Source organism: Neophocaena asiaeorientalis, unplaced genomic scaffold (genome assembly GCF_003031525.2).
Source record: "Neophocaena asiaeorientalis asiaeorientalis breed wild unplaced genomic scaffold, Neophocaena_asiaeorientalis_V1.1 scaffold671, whole genome shotgun sequence".
NCBI classification, from domain to species: domain Eukaryota; kingdom Metazoa; phylum Chordata; class Mammalia; order Artiodactyla; family Phocoenidae; genus Neophocaena; species Neophocaena asiaeorientalis.
The window spans coordinates 2,661,626-2,681,287 of NW_020175533.1; the positions used below are offsets into that span (position 1 = coordinate 2,661,626).

A 19,662-nucleotide genomic window follows, 5' to 3' on the forward strand; every position below is an offset into this window, starting at 1 on the left:
TTTTAAAATGATAGTAACTGATTTTAACCTGTAAATTATGAGTCCCACACTGATACAAATAAACAAATGAATAAATAAATACATGGGGAAGAAGAGAAAGCTCTTTCTCACAGTAGAATCCCAGCTATCCATGTAAAAGAAAATCATCATATGGCCACCATCATAGTAGTAATTGCTTCAGGCAAGAATCACCAATGGATGCTAAACTGGTGAGTGGAAGTTTGACGAAAAATAGGAAAGATACATAATCTCAAAGTATGTCCCTACAAGATACTTATTAATTACAAAGGGGAAAGAGTACATTTCGGTGGAGAAACCTGGAAAACACCACCTTAATCGAATGATCAAAGCTAATACCAACAATTTGGAATTAACCAATGCTTTGTGCTTCCGGTTACACTGAGGAGAACACAGCGTCACTTCTGTGGAATTCCTGCCCGAAATGCATAATCCAAATCTAATCTTGAGGAAACATCAGATAAACCCAAATTTAAGGACATTCTTCCAAAGCACTGACCTGTGCTCTTCGAAAACATCAAGATCGCGAAAGTTAATGGAAGATGGAGACATTGTTCCAGATTGAAAGAGACCAAAAAGACCTGATAAAGGAATAAAGCTCGTGACCTAGGATTTCCTTTTCCTATAAAAGGACAGTATTGGCACACCCACTAGGATGGCTAGAATCAGATGACAAAGTGTTTGTGAAGATGTGGAGAAATTGGAACCCTCATACTCTGCTGGCAGGAACGTAAGAAAATATCCTTGTTCTTAGAAATTTTATACTGAAGTATTTCGTTGAAAGGGCATCACACCTGCAACTACGATCAAATACTTTAGAAAAAATTATAGATAGATAGATAGATAGAGATATACTGAGAGAAAAAGAGAGACAAAATGAGAGAGAGAAAACATTATTCTGAGGCTTGGCAATTTTTTTTGTCAATCTAATAAGCAAAGAATGGGATCTCTTTGTCTTAATTTTCATATTTAATTATAGGGAGACCATTTAAAATGTCCTAGAATCTATAACCCAGAATGACTACAAAGGCTATAAGTCTGACAGATATTTATTGAGTGCCCACTCTCTACTAAGCTCCAGCGGTAAAAATATGAAACATCACACCTAGTAGATATGAAATCATATCTGTTGTTTTAATTTTGCATTTCCCTGATAAAGAGATTGAGTTATCTTTTCATATATTATACGTATTGGCCATTTCAGGTGCCTTCTGCCGTGGATTACCTATTCATGTCTACTGTCCATTTTCTAGTGTATTGTTTGTCCTTTTCTTATTGATTTGTAGATGCCCTTTATATGTCCTAGAATCTAGAGACTAGTTCTTTGTCACACACATCAAAAGACTAGATGGAAACAATCAAGTCTGTGAAGCTCAGGGTACACATAGTGAGGATCTTCCAGTTTTAAATGCCAGGTCTTGCAACCAAAGGAAATATTTCTTGCTTGTGCTGTGGGTCATTGTTGACTCGATTTGAGTATGTTTGAAAACTGAGGAAAAAATTAGAATGAAGTCTAAGTCATAAAATGTATGGCCTGTATTCTGCTGTTAAGGAAAGGAATTAATATTTGTGCATCTGGCCTATGTAATTATCCATTACAGTTGACCACTGAACAACTGGGGAGGGCCTCAATCCGTGTATAATTCATAGCCGGCCCTCCATACCCACAGTTCCTCTGCATCCCAGGAATCAACCAAACAAGGACTGTGTAGTACCGTAGTATTTACTATTGAAAAATATCCACCTATCAGTGGATTGTGCAGTTCAAACCTGCGTTGTTCAAGGGTCAACTGTTAAATATTTTTCATTTGTAATATATGCATATTCATTTATGAGGTAAAACTCCATTTAACTTCATGTTAACATTTTTTTAAAGAGAGGAGACATGCATTTCTCTTCAATTGCCATTGGTATTTCCAAGCAAAGAATTGCTAATCCCACTCTTTTGTTTAACAGAAAGGGACACTGAAGCCCAGGGAGTGGGCATGGCTTGCCCGGCTCCATACAGGCAGGCATTAATCTGATTAGAACCTGTTTTCCTTAGCTCCTCAGGTCAGGGTGGGGTCCAGCTTGACCTTGGCTTCCTTCTCCCTTCCACCTGATAGCTAAGTAAGTATGCAGTCCATGCCCAATAAATGCTCCTTTGGAAAAAGGCCCTTCATCAGCCTAGGGACAGAGCGGAGTGTCCAGACACTGCAGGGTAGGGTAGGCAGACAGCAAGTGCTGCATAAATCCTCAGAGTTGGTGCAGATAGGGCCCAATACAAACCATTGTTGGGGACGCTGTAAGTGCTTTATAAATGCTCCCAATCGGTGCTCCGTACTAGCCTCCGGAAGGAGTCCCTAGGGGAAAGCACAGGCGCCTAATTCTTGCTCCTAGGTGACAGTACTGGTGTTTCTGGCCGGTCCCTGGTGCTGGAGAGGGTTGGAAATTCCCATAGCTCCTTCAAAGGATGGGAAAGGAGACCTCGGTTTATTTTCCCATCTGTGAAAAGGGGGCACAACAGTGACACGAAGACGTGCGCGGGTGGGCAGTTTCGGGGGCGAGGCTGATGGCTGGGGAAACGGACTTTCTCTCCTCCCTCCCCCATCTTTCCCATCTCGGCTTCCAAGGATTAGGAATTTGGCGTTTGGACAGTTTGTTCTTGGACGGCCAGAAGACCTCCCGACGCGACCCTTCAGGGACTGGCACACCAAGAGGTCGGAAAGGTGCGGGATCCAACGTTCCACACGCCGACGTCCTCCCGCGCCCGGCTCCTCTCAACCTCCCGCTCCTCCTTCCCTCAATCCTCCCGCTCCCCTCCTCCTCCGTCCCCGCCCCGCTCCTGTCCTCTTATTGGCCGAGCGGGCCGGCCGGGCCTCCCCGGGATTTAAAGGGCCCGCTCTCCGCGCCGCCCTGGGAGCCGCAGCTGGTCCCGGCCTTGCGGCCTGCGGGGGAGGCTGCCCGGAGGAGGCGGCGACGGTGGCGGCGGCTGTACGTCCCCGGCCCCCTGGACCGCAGCTTTCTTACTGCCAGGTAGGTCGCCGGTAGTGCACGTGCGGCTCTCCCGCTCGCATCCTGAGCCGGCCTCCCCTTGCGGGTCTGCAGCGCGTGTGCTAGGGCCCCCTCTCCATCACCTTTCCAACTCTCCCTTCTGCTGTGTCCCTTTCCACCACCTCCACCTCCCTGCAGCCCCCGGGCCTGGGCAGGGCTTTGTTGGCGGCCGGGAGAGGCCGGGTGGGGGTGAGATGGGGCGCGCGGGGGATACAGGACACCCCCCACATCCGTTCAAGGAGAGATGCACACGGCCCCCAAGTGTCACAGGATCTCCCTCTCTGCCCTCCACACTGAGTGACTCTACCTCGGAAACCAGGGAGCCCCCCACTTTGATATACAGGCCTACAATGTACACCATTCAATCACTATCGGACCCGGACTCTTCCCAGCATACAAGAAACACAGGTCCTTCATTCACCGCAGGTCATGGGCTGTGTGTGTGCACCCAGAACACCCACACACACACAGCTGGCAGCTCAATCTGATGTACCTGACACTCACACCCTCCCTCAGCCCCCCAGTACCCTGTCTCTACAAGGGTTGGACAGCCCCAGACAAATCTGAGCGCTCAAGTCCATCTCTTGAGCATCGTCTGCCCCGTGGACATCCCAACTAAGCTCCTTCTATGTCCCCCCTTTGGCAGGTCTATCCATCAGTCCATCCATCCGTGGGGGTCCACAATGGCCACCTTCAGCCGCCAGGAATTTTTCCAGCAGCTCCTACAGGGCTGTCTCCTGCCTACTGCCCAGCAGGGCCTTGACCAGATCTGGCTGCTCCTTGCCATCTGCCTCGCCTGCCGCCTCCTGTGGAGGCTTGGTAAGTGCCTGCCACACCATGGGCCACCACGCCAGGCCAAATCACACCTGCCACGTTCATCCGTACCAAGCCCCACTTTATCCTGCCACATCTTGCCAAGCCAAGCCAGGCTCGTACACGTCCAGCCTACCACAGCCCACCAGGCTAAGCGCCATTCTACCACACCACGTCCCACTAACCCAGCCACCCCATGCTACACCACACCAAGCCACATCCTGCCATGCCAAGCCATACCTTTCCGTATTCCTGGGTTCTGGGACTGTTGAAAGCTGAGGTTCTTGAATCTTGGGATCCTGAAATGCCTACATCCCAAGGTTATAAGATTCTGAAATGCTGATGTCACAGGGTTATGGAAAGTACCATGTATCCCAAAGTGCCGTGTTATGGGGTTTGGGGATTCTGACAAGTTGAAATTCTCACATTCCAGGCTTCCAAAATGCTGGCATTCTGGATTTCTGGAATCAAGGCATGATAAAATCTCTGGATTCTAGGATTCTGGAATGTTTCCACAAATCGTGGCAAGCCTATATCCAAACAACAAGATCCCAAGTACCCGAGATCCCCATGGGATGCTGAGAATTTTGGAAATCTGAGATTCAGAAGTTCTACACTTTCTTTTTTCTTGTTCTTTTATTTTAAATGGATGTTTTATTTTTTCCCCAGGTTTATCATTTTGAAAAGTTTCAAAGTTACTGAAAAGCTAAGTTGAAAGAATAGTACAATGAACACCCATATATGCATCACCCGATTCTCCAACTGTCAACATCTTGCCACATTAGCTTGCTCTATCTACCTATCTATCTACCTACCTATCCATCCGTCCATCTGCCTATCTATCTATCATCTTCCTGAATCACTTGAATAACCTGCTGACACGTCATCCCAAATCCTCTTGTGTGTGTCCCCCAAGAACAAAGACATCTTCCCCCCACAGCCATAGCCTCAACCATCACCCCTCAGGAAATTTAATCTTGATGCCATAATATTATTCAATATAAGTTATTCAAATTTCCTCCAGGGTTCCCAAAGTGACCTTTATAGATGTCTCTTTTCTTTAAACCCAAGCCCTGCCACCTCCCCAGCTCCCCAACACCTGCTTTGGGCCCCCTGCAATCCCACCACGTTCCAACCTCTAAGCCTTTGCCTGAGCTACGTCCTCTGCCCAGGCTGCCCTTCTACCAGCCCTGCTCTAATTCCCTTTCTTTTTCTCTCACCCACAGGGTTGCCATCCTACCTGAAGCATGCAAGCACCGTGGCAGGTGGGTTCTTCAGCCTCTACCACTTCTTCCAGCTGCACATGGTTTGGGTCGTACTGCTCAGCCTCCTGTGCTACCTCGTGCTGTTCCTCTGCCGACATTCCTCCCATCGTGGCGTCTTCCTCTCCGTCACCATCCTCATCTACCTACTCATGGGGTATGGGTGTATGTCCTCATCCCCACGCTGTCAGCAGAAGGGCGGGGGGATCCCCAGGCAGGGAGGACGTGGGGTGTTTCTGGAGGGGATGGAAATCTGGGAGACTTGTTCTTTCCGAAGGCTACACAGAACAGGCTGGACTTGAGCTCCCCCTGGAGGAGGGAGCCCTGGAGAACTATTCCTCCATGAGGTTGTGCAGGGCAGGGAAGGGTATACCCTCTCTGCACCTTGGTTTCCCCCCTTTGTGGTATCTGAGGCCAGAGGAGTCATAGGGCCAAGACCACCACCTTTTTCCTCAGTGAGATGCACATGGTGGACACCGTGACATGGCACAAGATGAGAGGTAGGCAGCCCTGGCCCTCTCCCCTGCCCCAGCCCTCCAGCCCCACTCCACATCTCCTAACTCCCCCCACCCTGTCTTTCCTTCCCCGCTTTTCTCCCTCATCTGCCTAGCCCACTGGACACGCAGCCCTTAGATTCCCCTTACATCTGTGTTTCTCTCTACCGTGTCTCTTCCCCATCTGTCTGTCCCATCTCATGTCCATGCCTGACTCTCTTGAGTCAAGACATCTGCCAGTCCTGGGCCTACCTGCTCAGCTGCCTGTCTGGCCCCAGGCCCACCTCTCCACACTTGCTCTTCTTTCTTACCACCTCTCACCTGGTGTTCCCCATACCCCATGATGACCTGCTCTCTGCTCATCCACTTGACCATGGGCACCACACCTAGGGGCCCAGATGATTGTGGCCATGAAGGCGGTGTCTCTGGGCTTCGACCTGGACCGGGGTGAGGTGGGTGCAGTGCCCTCGCCCGTGGAGTTCATGGGCTACCTCTACTTCGTGGGCACCATCGTCTTTGGGCCCTGGATATCCTTCCACAGCTACCTACAGGCCGTCCAAGGCCGCCCGCTGGTGAGGTCCTGGGTGGACAGGTGGGCAGGGACCATGGGAAGCCACCGTGGGGCAGTGTTCATGGAGCCTTGATCCCCACAGAGCCGCCGATGGCTGCAGAAGGTGGCCCGGAGTCTGGCGCTGGCCCTGCTGTGCCTTGTGCTGTCCACCTGTGTGGGCCCCTACCTCTTCCCGTACTTCATCCCCCTTGATGGTGACCGCCTCCTTCGCAAGTGAGCACAGCCTTCGAGGCCTCTGCCCAGCAGTGAGGGGGTTGGGGAGGGACCTGGGGTCGCCCCAGCTCCGAGTTGTCTCTTAATGCTTCTGTCTGTCTTCTGTTACTACAGCAAGAAACGCAAAGCCAGGTAAATGAGGGCAGGTGCTGAGGGCGAGTGGGGCTGAATGGGGGCGGGTGCACAGTCTGTGACTGATTGGTTCTGTGAGTCTGAGACTGTCTGACCATCCACCCAGTGACTAGACAGAGACTGAGTGTCTGTGGCTGTGGTTTGACCAAGATTGGCCCTATGACTCCGTGTACAATGGATACTCCGTCACATACTGTGCCTGGCTGTCCGTCTGTTCTGCTATTTCACCATCAGAAGCAAGTTATGTGACTGCAGTGCCACAAGTATGTGTTGGTGGGTGACACTGACCTGTCTGTGACTCTAGCTAGGGGTTTGTATAGGTTGTTTACCTATCAGCCAGGGACTCCTGTGTGGGACTGGAGTTCTGGCTGTCTGACTGTCGCGTGTTGTGCGCATGTCTGTGATGGATTCTGCCTGTGGGTCTGCCTTCTCTGGCTCCTTGGTATTGCCTAGCTGAGGGGCAGAACCGACCATCCACCCCGGGTGTGACTAGGATTTCATCCAGCTATTTGACTGTATGACCTTCTCCCCTACTCATTGGCCGCTGATTGTGTCTGATGCTGAATGAGGCTCTGAAGGGTGGAATGACTTGCCCAGTGTCACCCAACTAAGCAGCCAGGCACTAATCCCAGGCCTGAATCCTATGCTTTTTCCAGTGTAAGACGCTGCCTGTCTTTGACCGTGTCTGACTGTACAACTGACAGGATGACTATCTGAGTGCAGAATTGTGTGTGCATGAATAACAGGGTGCTTGATGGTCTCTGTGCCTAACTGAAGGACTTCCGGGTATCTTATGGTCACCGAATCAGGTCAGAGAGCTTGGAGTCTGATAGTATGTGTGTCTGGCCATGTGGCTGTGAGGTCAGCCTCTAACAGTCCCTGGGTCTGGATGTCTGGCCACGTGAAGCTGCGGGACCATGTCATAGTATAGGGCAGCTCACACATCCATTTGAGCTACCTGAAACTAACTGATGGTGTACGGATGGATAGATGTGTGGGACTATCACAGCGCACCTCTTTTGCCGCCATATTTGTCTGTCTTGTTGATGAACAACTCAGGCCAGCCTCCAGGGCCTCTCTGACTCTCTTTCCTTTCTTCTCTGCTGCCTTCCTGACCCCTAGGGGCACCATGGTAAGGTGAGTCTACAGAGGGGCCAGGGATGCTGGCACATGGTGGGGTGTCATGCTGGGGCCTGGGCGTGATGCCTCTCTCTCCCTGGCTCCTTTCCTGCAGGTGGCTGCGAGCCTATGAGAGCGCTGTCTCCTTCCACTTCAGCAACTATTTTGTGGGCTTTCTGTCCGAGGCCACGGCCACGTTGGCAGGGGCTGGCTTCACCGAGGAGAAGGATCACCTGGAATGGTGGGGAGGGCTGGGGAGCCCCATCTCCCACAGGGTGCTGCCTAGAGGAGCTGCAGGGAGGAGGGGGGTGTTCCTGGGGGAGGGAACAGCCAAGAACAAAAGTGTGGCCATCAGGTGGGTTGAAATCCCAAATGAGTTTGCGTGTCTCTTTTGCCCACAGGGACCTGACGGTCTCTAAGCCACTGAACGTGGAGCTGCCCCGGTCCATGGTGGAAGTTGTCACAAGCTGGAACCTGCCCATGTCTTATTGGCTAAATAACTGTGAGTCACCAAGTCACCACTCCAAGAGAGTTGGCAGTCCTCAACCCACACCCCTTTCACACATTCATACAACAAGCTGAAGATAGTAGGGACCAAAAAATCTCCCAAATTCCTGCCCTTGTGGAGTTGACATTTTTGTGGGGGTAGCAGTATAATAAAAAGAAAATAGACAATAGTTCAGGTAGTGATAAGTGCTATGGTAAAAAATAAATAAATAAAGCAGGTAAAGATGACCTGGGAGTGTTAGGAGTGTGTGAGTAGGGGTGGATGCAATTTTAAATACATCATCCAGAGCAAGTCTCACTGAAGAGCTAACGTTTGAGCAAAGACCTGAAGAAGGTGAGAGAGCAATCAATGCAAACATGTAGGGGAGGAATTTAACACATGGAAGGAACAGCAAGTGCAAAGGCCCTGAGGCAGGAGCATACCTGGCACATTTGAAAAACAGTGAGGAGACCAGTGTGGTGGGATCAGAGTGAGCGAGGGGACCAGTGGCAGGAAGTGAGTTCGGAGAGGTGACAGGGCCTGGTTCTGCAGGGCCTCTCTGGCCACGGGGAGGACTTTGGCTTTTTCTCTGAGAGAGATCTCAGAGCAGGGTTCTGAGCAGAGGAGGGCCATGGGCTGACTTAGGTTGTACCAGGACCCTCTGGCTACTGTGAGGACAGACAGGGAGTCGGGGAGGGCAGAGTGGAAATGGGGAGGAGAGGTCAGATTCTGGATAAACTCTGAAGATAGAACTGACAGGATTTGCTGAGTTTGGTTATGGGCGTTGGGGGTGGGGGGGCAGATCAAGGGTGATAGTGAGGCTTTTGTCCTGAGGAACTGGAAGGGTGTAGTTGACACTGGCTGCACTTGGGAAAGACTATATAGGAGGAGCAGGTTGGGAGGGAAGATCAGGAGCTAACTTTTAGACAATGTGAAGTTGGAGGCCATTATAAAGAGACTTCATCCTGGGGGCCCCAAGAGGTTGTGGGTATCCTCACCCTGCCCTATGGCCCTCCAGGAAGGGCAGGGGGGAATCTCAGGAGACACTTTGCCCCACATCTCCCCCCTGCAGATGTTTTCAAGAATGCTCTCCGCCTGGGGACCTTCTCAGCTGTGCTGGTCACCTATGCAGCCAGCGCCCTCCTGCACGTGAGCAGGGCGGAGCGGGACCAAGGTGGTAGCTGGATGGGGGTGGTAGGGCCTCCTCCTCACTCACCTCATTGCCCCCCACCCCCACCCCAGGGCTTCAGCTTCCACCTGGCTGCAGTGCTGCTGTCCCTGGCGTTTATCACTTATGTGGAGCACGGTGAGGGCGGAACCCAGCCCAGTAGATGGGATGGAAGGTTGGTGGCGGGCTGGAACCACCGTCCCCTGAGGCTAACCTGACGCCCTTACCTCTGCCCTCCCAACCCCGCATCTGCCCTAGTCCTCCGAAAGCGCCTGGCTCGGATCCTCAGTGCCTGCATCTTGTCGAAACGGTGCCCAGCAGACTGTTCACACCAGCATCGCTTGGTGAGGGTTCAGCCTAGGCAGCCTTTTGTCCAACTCTCTCCCTCAAAAATTACTTCTGTCTCCATCTTATATCTGTCTCAGGGTGCCCAGCTTCCTCTTCCAGTGCCCGATCCACCCCCATAACCTCATCTCTATTCACTGGCATCCATTTATCTAACGAACATTTATCAAGCAACTGCTATATACCCACCTAGCGTTTATTTTCCCCAGTGAACATCTGTTGAGCACCTGCTGGTATCAGGCATTGTTCAAGGTGCTGGAGACACAGTGGTGAACAAAACAGACCAAAGTCCCAGCCCTCTGGGACAAACATTTTAACAGGGAAGACAGTAAATAAAAAATAAGTAAAGTATAATAGTTTGTTAGACTGTGATTAGTGCCAAGGAGAAAATACATAAGAGAAAGAGAAAGGGAAGTATCAGGGGCTGAGTGGTTTCAAGTTTAAATGGAGAGGTGACTTTTGAGTTCTTTAACTGAAGGTGGTGAGGGAGGGAAGCATTCCAGGCAAAGGCAACAACCAGTGTAAAGGCCCTGAGATGGGAGAGGGCCTGGAATATTTGAGGAACAGCGAAGGAGGCCGGTATGGCTTGAGCAGAGTGAGTGAGACAGGGAGAGGTGGGCCCTGTACGTCACAGTGGGGATTTGCTTTCGTTTGAGTCTTTTTCTTTTTCTCATTCTTTTTGCAACAAGAAGTATGGAGAATTTCAGATTTTCCTCCCACCCGACAACCAATGTTTATTACCATAAACCCCCAACTCAAAGCCCTACCCACCATTTTTCCTCCTCTGCCTGAATACTCACATGTCCCCCAACCTGGACGCTCTCATGCTAACAGTACCCTCATCCTTGGATACCCCTTGAGCGCCCATAGGAGGATCAGAACCATCTCTTTCCTACCCTGGGGGTGGGTGCCCTGGACATCCTCATTCCTGTGCCTTGTGCATTTCCCTGTGTGCCCCTGCCCAAGTGGGGCTGGGGGGTGGTGATTAGGTCCAGCTGCCAAGCATATCCATCTGTCCCCCACAGGGCCTGGGGGTGCGAGCCTTAAACCTGTTCTTTGGGGCCCTGGCCATCTTCCACCTGGCCTACCTGGGCTCCCTGTTCGATGTTGATGTGGACGACACCACAGAGGAGCAGGTGAGGTGGGGCCCTGGGCTCAGGGTTACCCAGGGATATGCTACCTATTCATGGGAACCATGAGGACAAAGGTGGGGAGGCCAAAGCATGGGAACCTTGTGTCATCTGTCTCCAGCTTGTGTAGCCACTGCTCTACTGTCCTTCTGTCCCCTTGTCCCTCTGGTTGATTCATACTGTTGGGTCTTTTACTTGGGTGAAGTGTGCAAAATACATTTATTTTACTTATAAAATTTATTTTCTAGAGATGGAGTGCAAAATACAGGATTTTTTCAGGTTTTACTTTTTTTTAAGTTAATTATTTCATCATATTTTTATTTAGGTAGAATTCACAAGATTTCTTTAATTTGTTAAAAAAATAGTTTTACTTACATTGATTGTGCAAATCCTGGATTCTACTTAAAAAGTGTATTTCGGGCTTCCCTGGTGGTGCAGTGATTGAGAGTCCGCCTGCCGATGCAGGGGACACGGGTAAAAACAATTTCAAAATAATGTTTATTCATATGGCACTAGCGGATCCCGGTTGAGCTTCTCTTTCAGTTCATTTTTTTTCGGCCATTCCAGGCGGCTTTCGGGATCTTAGTTCCCCGACCAGGGATTGAACCCTGGCCCCCACAGTGAAAGCGCCGAGTCCTAACCACTGGACGGCCAGGGAATACCCTGCATTAACTATTTTTAAAGTTTTAATAAAAAAAAACAAAAATTTTATTTAAAAAGAAGCAAAACCCAGATTTTGCACATTCAACCTGAATAAAAAATTAAAAATTGTTTTTAATGACAAAATATAAAATAATATAAAGTTTTATTTTCAATTAAAAATTTAAGGAAATTCCCTGGCTGTCCAGTGGTTAGGACTCGGCGCTTTCACTGCGGGGGCCAGGGTTCAATCCCTAGTCGGGGAAGTAAGATCCCTCAAGCCACGCGGCATGACCAAAAAAAAAAAAAAAAAAAAAGTTAATGCATATCACGTGGTTGAAAAACCAAACAGTATTCAAGATATTCAGGGGAGAGTCTTATTCCTGCCGTCTTACCCCCACCCTCTTACAGGTAACCACTTTTATTCATTTTATTAAACTATCCTTCTAAAATTGAATCATAATAAGCAGATATAAAAATATATTTTAATTCCCTCCCCCCTGCTTTTTACCCTAAAGGTAACACATGAATGACACTGTGCTGCATGTTGCTTTTTTCACATAATTCCTGAAAACCTTCCACATGAAGACATAGAGTGTCCTCGTTCATTTTTTTCCATTGTGACACAATGTAGTTTGTCCCTTATTGGTGGACACCCAGGTGATTCCCACTCTTTTCCTATGGTAAGTGGTGCTGCAGCAAGTAATACCCTCACATCCACGTGGATTCACATAGGTGCAGACAGAGCTGTAGGATCTAGTCTTGACAGCAATGTAGAAGTTACCTTTTTGCCCTCCCACCAGCAGTATGTGATCGTGCTTGACGCCCCGACAACAGAGTGCCTCTCACACCTCGTGGATATGTTTGCCAGTTTGAGTGGAGGAAGATGATGAGTGAGGCTGAGTATTTTTTCATATATTTAAGAGCCATTTGGGTTTTTTTTTTCCTTTACTGAAAATGGCCTACTCACCTCCTTTGCTAATTTTTGTCTTTTTAAAAAATCAATTTCTAGGAGCTCTTTATATATACGGGAGAGTACAGGTCAGAGAGTGGGATTGCCTTGTCTTGTTTTTTTAAATTTTTGAAAGAGAAGAAAATACAAAAGAAAAAAACTAAATATGCCTACCTTTCATATGTACCCAATCTCTTCTCTGGGGCCTCACTCAGGGTTGCAGTGGAGTCACAGAAACGTCCTTGAGCAAAGGATAGGTTTTCCTGAGACCTTCTTTGTTCTTGCTGAGTGGGACCGACCATCACCGCTTTCTCTCCCACAGGGCTACGGCATGGCATACACTGTCCACAAATGGTCAGAGCTCAGCTGGGCCAGTCACTGGGTCACTTTTGGATGCTGGATCTTCTACCGTCTCATAGGCTGAGGCACATCTGTGGACCTTCACAACTCTCTCAAGACCCCTCCTCAGGGTGCCAGCTCTGATGGGGGATGAGGGAAGGCCCTCTCTCTAATTCTTGACCCTCTCTCCATCCTTGACCCCCCCAACACCCATACACACACACACACACACACACACACACACACACACACACACACACACACACACAACCACAAGGCGGGAAGGGAGTGGTCCCTGCTGGGGCCTAGGGGCGGGGGATACTTGGGGAAGCAGAGAGGGGGAGATCCAGGGCCTCCCCGCCTTCCTTGACCCTTTTTATATAGAGTTTGTTATTATCAAATAAAAGTAGGAAGTATACAAAAGGCTCGCTCTTCACTGCTCAGTGGGGAATAGAAGTGAGTGAGGAAGGGGGCACAGCATGGATAAAGGTTTGGAAGCTAGAAACCGTGAAGAGGGAGGTTGTGATTGGTTCATGGTTTATTATCATTCATGATTGGATGATGAGCCTGAGGATAGCACTGCTTGATTTGAGTGGGGCCAGGACAGATTGGATACTTGGATGTAGGGGAGGCCTGATACTAACTGGCTAGAAAAACTGAGGGATCCCCATTCGGTTTGGTTGCCCTGACTGGGACAGAGGAGGGAAAGACTGATGAAGAGCTGATGCTTATTGGTCCTTAGGACTGAGGGCTGTGGGTTCTAATTGGATAGGAGGCCTGGGTTGGATCTTGATACTGACTTAGTCTGGGTGCCCACTGGGTTAGAGTTATGGAGTCCTGATTGGTTCTTTAGAGTTGGCAGGGGGAGATTGAGGGTCTCCATGCCAATTGGCCAACAAGGCTGAAGGGCCTGGGTTTTGATTGGTTCTTCTGACTTGAAGTCAGGAGAGGTGAAGATGGCCTGAGGGAGAGGCAGAGGCAGCGTGTAGGATTGATCTGCCTGTTGTATTAAGTTTCCTTGCCCATTCGGGGATTAGGATTGAAGATTGGTCTGGGAAAAGATTTCGTTGCTCTGCCTTTGAAAATGAGGGCAAAGGTGAGAAGACACAACGCAATGCTGATGCAACAGCACAGAAACACCCGATTTCCGATGTGATTTATAAGGGGATAGGAAACTGAAGCCGCGACTCGCTGCAGGTTGGCTTCCGCCGAAAACGCCCACCAACCTTGGCCCTCCCAGCCTCTTCCACGCCTGACTGGATCTCAACCAACAGCGAAAATGGTACCAACGCGTGAGGGCGGGGTCGGCGGCACAGAGAATTACTATTGGTTGGGAGCGGCACTGGCCTCCTTCCCAGCCCCTCCATTGGCCAGTTCCGTAAGGCGGAACCTGTGAGGGGTTGGGTTTGAACTAGGGATATTTCGGAGCCAGCGACCGATCCTAGAGAGACCCCGGAGCCGGTGGGAGAGGCCGCTGCAGCCGCGCTGCTGGGTGACATTGGGCAGCTGAACTAGGGGGTTCTAGTTCTGATTGGTGGTCTCTGTATTTGACCCTCCTTTTTCTCTTTAGCGCCCCGCGCAAGGCTCCTCTTTGTTGCAGGTTAGGCGCAGGCTGCGCAATTTCGGGAGGAGTCGGGCGATCCCACACACTGAACCTGAGGGTCGTCGTTCTGATTAGTCTTCTCTCTTCTGTCTTGCAGCTTCCAGGACTACGGGGAGGGTAATAGCTTTCCGTTGCATGATGCAAGACAGTGACCCCTGCAAATGGGACCTTACCTGGTCGTTGTGTCTCCCCCAGCCGACTGTGACCCCTGAGGGCGGGGATCAGGTGGCTCCCCCACCAAAGCGTGACCAATGAGGGCTGGGACCTAGTATGATTCTTGTGTCTGCCCACCAGACTGTGACCAATGAGGGCAGAGACTGGGCCTGGTTCCTATCTTCCCCAGCAAACTGACCAATGAGGGCTGGGACCTGTTCTAGTTCCTGTGTCTACCGCATCCTATGGCTCCCGGAGGGCTGGAACAAGCTTTCAGTCTTTCTGTGGCCTTATAGTCATGTTTTTTAAAACAGTAAATAATTAGATTATTTTAATCATGTCTGTATTAATTGGTTAATTGAGTCCATTTACATTTCTTGTCATAATAAACTATTTGGATTTGATTTTATGATCTCATTCTGTGCTCTCTATTTGTTCAGGTTTTTCCTTTCCTTTTATTCTCCTTTCTACATATCCACACACCTCCATCAGCCTACAAAGACATGACCACCAATGCCAGCCCCGTGCACCCATACTGGCCTCGGCACCTGAGGCTGGACAACTTTGTGCCTAATGACTGCCCCACCTGGCATCTCCTGGCTGGCCTCTTCTCCATCTCTGGGGTCTTAGTTGCGACCACATGGCTGTTGTCAGGTCGTGCTGCGGTCATCCCACTGGGGACTTGGCGGAGACTGTCCCTGTGCTGGTTTGCAGTGTGTGGGTTCATTCACTTGGTGATTGAGGGCTGGTTCAGCCTCTACCACGAGGACCTTCTCGGAGACCAAGCCATCTTGTCTCAACTCTGTGAGTCCTGAGTTCTTCAGTGTGCTGTGGAAGGGAATTTCCTGGGCAGGGATTGGCTTAGATGTTTACCCACCCACCAACTCTTTTCCATTCATTTTAAATAAAATTTTAAAATTTATTTAACTTTTTGTTGCATATATATTCACATGGATCCAAAACTAAACAATTTAAAGAGGTATGCGGTGAAAATCTGCGTTCTATCCACCAAGTTTCCCCAAATAATTGCATATGTTTCTTTTCAGGGTTTTACACATAAATTAACACACATAAGCCTCAGTTTGCTCAATTATAAAAGAGGGATAATAAGTCATATCCAAATATATGTAAGACACCTAGAACAGTGTTTGGCAGATAGTAGATGCCATATTACTTATTATCATCATCATCATCATTTTTACTTTTTCTTTTGTGTAAATGGTAACATGCTATATACGCTTCTGAACTTTGCTTTTTTTAAATGAGGACACTTACAGAACTATTTGACTTTTCCAGTATTGATAGCATTTTCCACCAATATTTTGCTGTTACAAACAATACTCCTTTTTGGCCTCAAGAATAAATCTGGTAGAACATTCTTCTGCAAGATCTCCGTGTGGAGATCTGCTTTTATCTCTCTAGGGTAAATATGGAGGAGTGGAATGGCTGGGTCACATGGTAGATGTGTGTTTACCTTTATGAAAAACTGCCAAACTTTTCAAGAATGGCTGCACCAAAAAAATTAAAAAATGGCTGCGCCATTTTATATTCCCACCGGCAGTATATGAGAGTTCTAGTTTCCCACATCCTCACTGACACTTGGTATGGTCAGGTGTTTCTTAAATTTTAGTCCTTCCAGTGGATGTGAGTGATATCTCATTATGGTTTTAATTTGCTTTCCCTTAATGACTAACAAAAGTTTGAGTAGCTTTCATGTGTTTACTGACCATTTGGAAATCCTCTTTTGTGAAAAGCCTATTCCAGTCTCCTATTTTTACATTGGGTGATCTGTCTTTTTCTTGATTCTCTGCTCACTCTTTCATTTACTCATCTGTTCACCTTCTCTCTCTCTCTCTCTCTCTCTCTCTCTCTCTCTCTCGCTGTCACTCACTCATTGGCTACGTCCCTCACTCCATCATTTACACTTGCCTCATTTTACTCCACAAACATTTATTGAATACCAGACAATCACAGCAACACTTATTGTTCTGTGCCAGGTTTGCACACATTATATTGTATACATATATTAACCCTAGAGTCCAAACAACTACCCCATTTCACAGATGAGGAAACTGAGGCATGGGGAAGTTAGTCTGAGTTCCTTTTCCTGATGATATTCTTCATGTATGTCTCTCGTCTTCTTCAGGGAAAGAGTATGCCAAGGGAGACAGCCGATACATCCTGTAAGTGTTTGCCTCTGTCAAGGGAGACCTGTGTTTTGGAGGGGTGGTGAGTCAGGGACCACTAATGGGGTGCCTTGTGGGGAGAGCACAGTGATGCCAGTGCCCCCCAATCCTTTCTCTTGCAGGAATGACAGCTTCATGATATGCATGGAGACCATCACAGCTTGCTTGTGGGGACCACTCAGCCTATGGGTGGTGATCGCCTTTCTCCGCCAGCAGCCCCTCCGCTTTGTCCTACAGCTTGTGGTCTCTGTGGGTGAGGAGAGGGCCCACACTGGGTGCTTGAGGGCTTGATGGGGGATCCACAGACATGGGGGCATCCCTGCAGGTGGGACCTCTCAATGTGCCCATCCAGGGCTGAGTCAGACTGAATGACAAACTCCCTGAGGTTCTGGAACAGCCATGCCCCTCTTTGCCTGCATTCTCAAGCGAGGAGGGTTCGTTTCTCCTCCCACTCCATCACAAAGTCTCCCATGAAGGTTACGGTTACATGAGGTGACCCATGATGGTGGGAGGCCCCCGGATCCTCCAGGAGCAAGATTCTGAGTTTCCTTCATCTGAGATTCAGTCCTCTTATGTTCTTACTTTGTTAACTTTCTGGAAATGTGAGTTCTCTCTAGTCCTGGAATCCTGAGATGTCTTGAATGAAAGGATTTTGAGCTTCCTTAAACTCTAGAGATATGAACTCTCCTGAGTTCAGAAAATCTTAGCTTCTGATTTCTGGAAATCTCACTTGTGTTTTCTGAAATCCTCAGCCATATAATTGTAGAACACTTAGGTCTCTGAATTTGGGAATCCTGAGCTCTGATGACTTGGAAAATGGCTTGGAATTGTTCCCCCTCCTTACAGGCTTTCCTTCTTCCCCTTCTATCTCTCTCACAGGTCAGATATACGGGGATGTGCTATATTTCCTGACCGAGCACCGTGAGGGATTCCAGCATGGGGAGCTGGGCCACCCTCTCTACTTCTGGTTTTACTTTGTCTTCTTGAACGCCCTGTGGCTGGTGCTGCCCGGAATCCTCGTGCTTGATTCTATAAAGCAACTTGCTCGTGCCCAGAGCATGCTGGACACCAAAGCCACAAAAGCCAAGAGCAAGCAGAACTAATGAGTGATGAACTGGGCTTGAACACTGGCTATTGAGGAACTCTCCACCTGCCAGAAGATTCCAATCCTTGCTCTCACGGGTTGGAAGGACAAATCAAATTGATCTGTCAAACTCAGGCTGATGGGTGAACAGGGGGAAGAAAGGAGCTGTGTGGAGCTACTGTCAGGAGCTGTTGGGACAAAGGTACAAGAGAACCTTGGAAGTCTGTGATGGGGACAGTTTTTTTAAATCAGGAAATAAAGATCTTGACCCTATGCTGAGAGATCTTTAATGACTAACCCCAGAGATGCCCCATGACTGACCCCATAGACCCCTCCAGCACTCATTCCACAGACCACCATTCTCTCAGCCATAGACTGCCATCATCATCATGTAGACCTCGAATCTATGACCTCACAAATCCCCATCACTGACCCCACAGATTCCTCTGATGGCTGATTAGATCCATGAATCACACCTGTCAGCTCTTTTAAGGTGTGATCATCCACCCACGCCCTTGGCGTTCTCTCCAGAACACACCTCTCTTTTTGCAATATGGACAGGCTGAGAATTTTCCAAATCCAAGTTCTTCAGTTTACTAACCTCTTGTCTCCTGATCAGGTACCCCACAACTACCCCATCACTAACTCCACAGACCCCTCATTACTCCAAAGACCCCCATCACTACCCTAACCATCCCATCACTCACACCAGAGACCCCACAAAACTCACTCCACCACCCTCCCATCACTCACACCACATACTCCATCATTAACAACTAAGATACCCATCACTCTCCCCACAGCCTTTTTTACCAGGGCAGCCCTCCCCACAGCCTTTCATTTGCTCCATAGACAGACCATCATTCACCTCACAGACCTCTGTCACTCACACCACAGACCCCATCACTTGCCCCAACAGACCTCCCATCACGTACAACTCCAAGACTCACCTCATAGACTCCCTATCGTGTCACACAAACCCTCTCACTCTCCCCACAAACCCCCTATCATTTACCCCATAGGCCTCTTATCACTCACCATACAGATCCCCTATCACCACCCTATAAACTCCCCATAACTCACCCTGCAGAATCCATCACTTACCTTACATACCCCATCACTCACCCTATAGATCCCCAATTACCCTACAGATCTTCCATCACTTACCCCATATCCTATCACTCAACCCCACAGACCACCTATCATGTACCCACAGATACTCTTCACCCTACAGACCCCCATCACTCATCCTGCACTCTCTGTCATTAACCTCATAGACCTTCAGTCATAAAACAAATGGGTACTTGAGGAATTTTGAGGAGATGACAAAGAATGAATAATAAAACTGCAGATACCTGGAGACTGGCTCCAGGTAACCTGTGCAGAGCAGGACTTCATTTTAAATCCTGGTTCCGCTCAAGCCTACAGTGTAGCTTTTGACAAATGCCTCACTGTTAAGGCCGTGCTTCACTTTCTCACCTCAGATCCATCACTTACCTCATGGTTTACTTAAGGCATGCTGGCCTCTGTGCTCTTCCTCAGACACACCAGGCACAGGCCCACCTTCAGTCCATTGCACTGTCTGCTCTCTGTGCCATTTACTATCGCTTTGGTCTAGAGCATGTTTTCCCCTTTCATTCAGTGCTTTCACCTGTAAAATGCTTATAATAATAGTACCTATCTCATAGGGTTTTTATGCAGATTAAAGGAATTAATATATTTAGACTATCTGGCATACACTTTGTTGAATGGAACAATGAACAAATGAAAGAGAAAGTTCTCCCCAGCACTATGGCAAGGACCTCCTTTTTGAATTCCTTGCTTCCAGTATCTTTCCTTCCGGGGCTCTCTCCACAACCAAGACAGGGACATCTGATCACATCATACCCCCATCTAAAACCTGTGCTCCAGGGCCTACAGG

At 48.8% G+C, this 19,662-nt stretch overlaps 2 protein-coding genes across 5 annotated transcripts; both read left to right on the top strand.

Annotated features, from left to right (window-relative positions):
• Positions 1-2,903: 2,903 nt before the first annotated feature.
• On the top strand, positions 2,904-13,133 carry PORCN (porcupine O-acyltransferase). 2 transcript variants are annotated; one of them, XM_024769266.1, is made up of 15 exons: positions 2,928-3,033; positions 3,698-3,870; positions 5,091-5,283; positions 5,583-5,626; positions 6,011-6,192; positions 6,274-6,404; positions 6,519-6,536; positions 7,659-7,673; positions 7,771-7,896; positions 8,057-8,157; positions 9,215-9,291; positions 9,385-9,448; positions 9,569-9,654; positions 10,681-10,791; positions 12,699-12,961. In XM_024769266.1, the coding sequence occupies exons 2-15, from the start codon at positions 3,735-3,737 to the stop codon at positions 12,798-12,800; spliced, it is 1,386 nt and encodes a 461-aa protein (XP_024625034.1). In that variant the 5' UTR covers positions 2,928-3,033; positions 3,698-3,734; the 3' UTR covers positions 12,801-12,961. The 2 variants fall into 2 exon arrangements, with proteins under 2 accessions (XP_024625035.1, XP_024625034.1); XM_024769267.1 differs by lacking the exons at positions 6,519-6,536; positions 7,659-7,673 and having other exon boundaries at positions 2,904-3,033; positions 12,699-13,133.
• An 877-nt stretch (positions 13,134-14,010) lies between these two features.
• EBP (EBP cholestenol delta-isomerase) lies at positions 14,011-18,015 on the top strand. Of its 3 annotated transcripts, none has more exons than XM_024769352.1 (6): positions 14,011-14,207; positions 14,286-14,435; positions 14,912-15,275; positions 16,618-16,654; positions 16,780-16,910; positions 17,537-18,015. In XM_024769352.1, exons 3-6 carry the CDS (start codon positions 14,975-14,977, stop codon positions 17,758-17,760), a joined length of 693 nt encoding a protein of 230 aa, XP_024625120.1. In that variant the 5' UTR covers positions 14,011-14,207; positions 14,286-14,435; positions 14,912-14,974; the 3' UTR covers positions 17,761-18,015. The 3 variants fall into 3 exon arrangements, with proteins under 3 accessions (XP_024625120.1, XP_024625121.1, XP_024625119.1); XM_024769353.1 differs by having other exon boundaries at positions 14,416-14,435; XM_024769351.1 differs by lacking the exon at positions 14,286-14,435 and having other exon boundaries at positions 14,012-14,207.
• Positions 18,016-19,662: the final 1,647 nt, after the last annotated feature.

Coding starts and splice junctions, on each gene's coding strand:
- EBP (XM_024769352.1), top strand. CDS start 14,975: ATGACCACCAATGCCAGCCCCGTGCACCCATACTGGCCTCGGCACCTG. Junction 15,276..16,617: donor AGCCATCTTGTCTCAACTCT/GTGAGTCCTGAG, acceptor CGTCTTCTTCAG/GGAAAGAGTATGCCAAGGGA. Junction 16,655..16,779: donor GGAGACAGCCGATACATCCT/GTAAGTGTTTGC, acceptor TTTCTCTTGCAG/GAATGACAGCTTCATGATAT.
- PORCN (XM_024769266.1), top strand. CDS start 3,735: ATGGCCACCTTCAGCCGCCAGGAATTTTTCCAGCAGCTCCTACAGGGC. Junction 5,627..6,010: donor GACATGGCACAAGATGAGAG/GTAGGCAGCCCT, acceptor CACCACACCTAG/GGGCCCAGATGATTGTGGCC. Junction 9,292..9,384: donor CAGCCAGCGCCCTCCTGCAC/GTGAGCAGGGCG, acceptor CCCCCACCCCAG/GGCTTCAGCTTCCACCTGGC.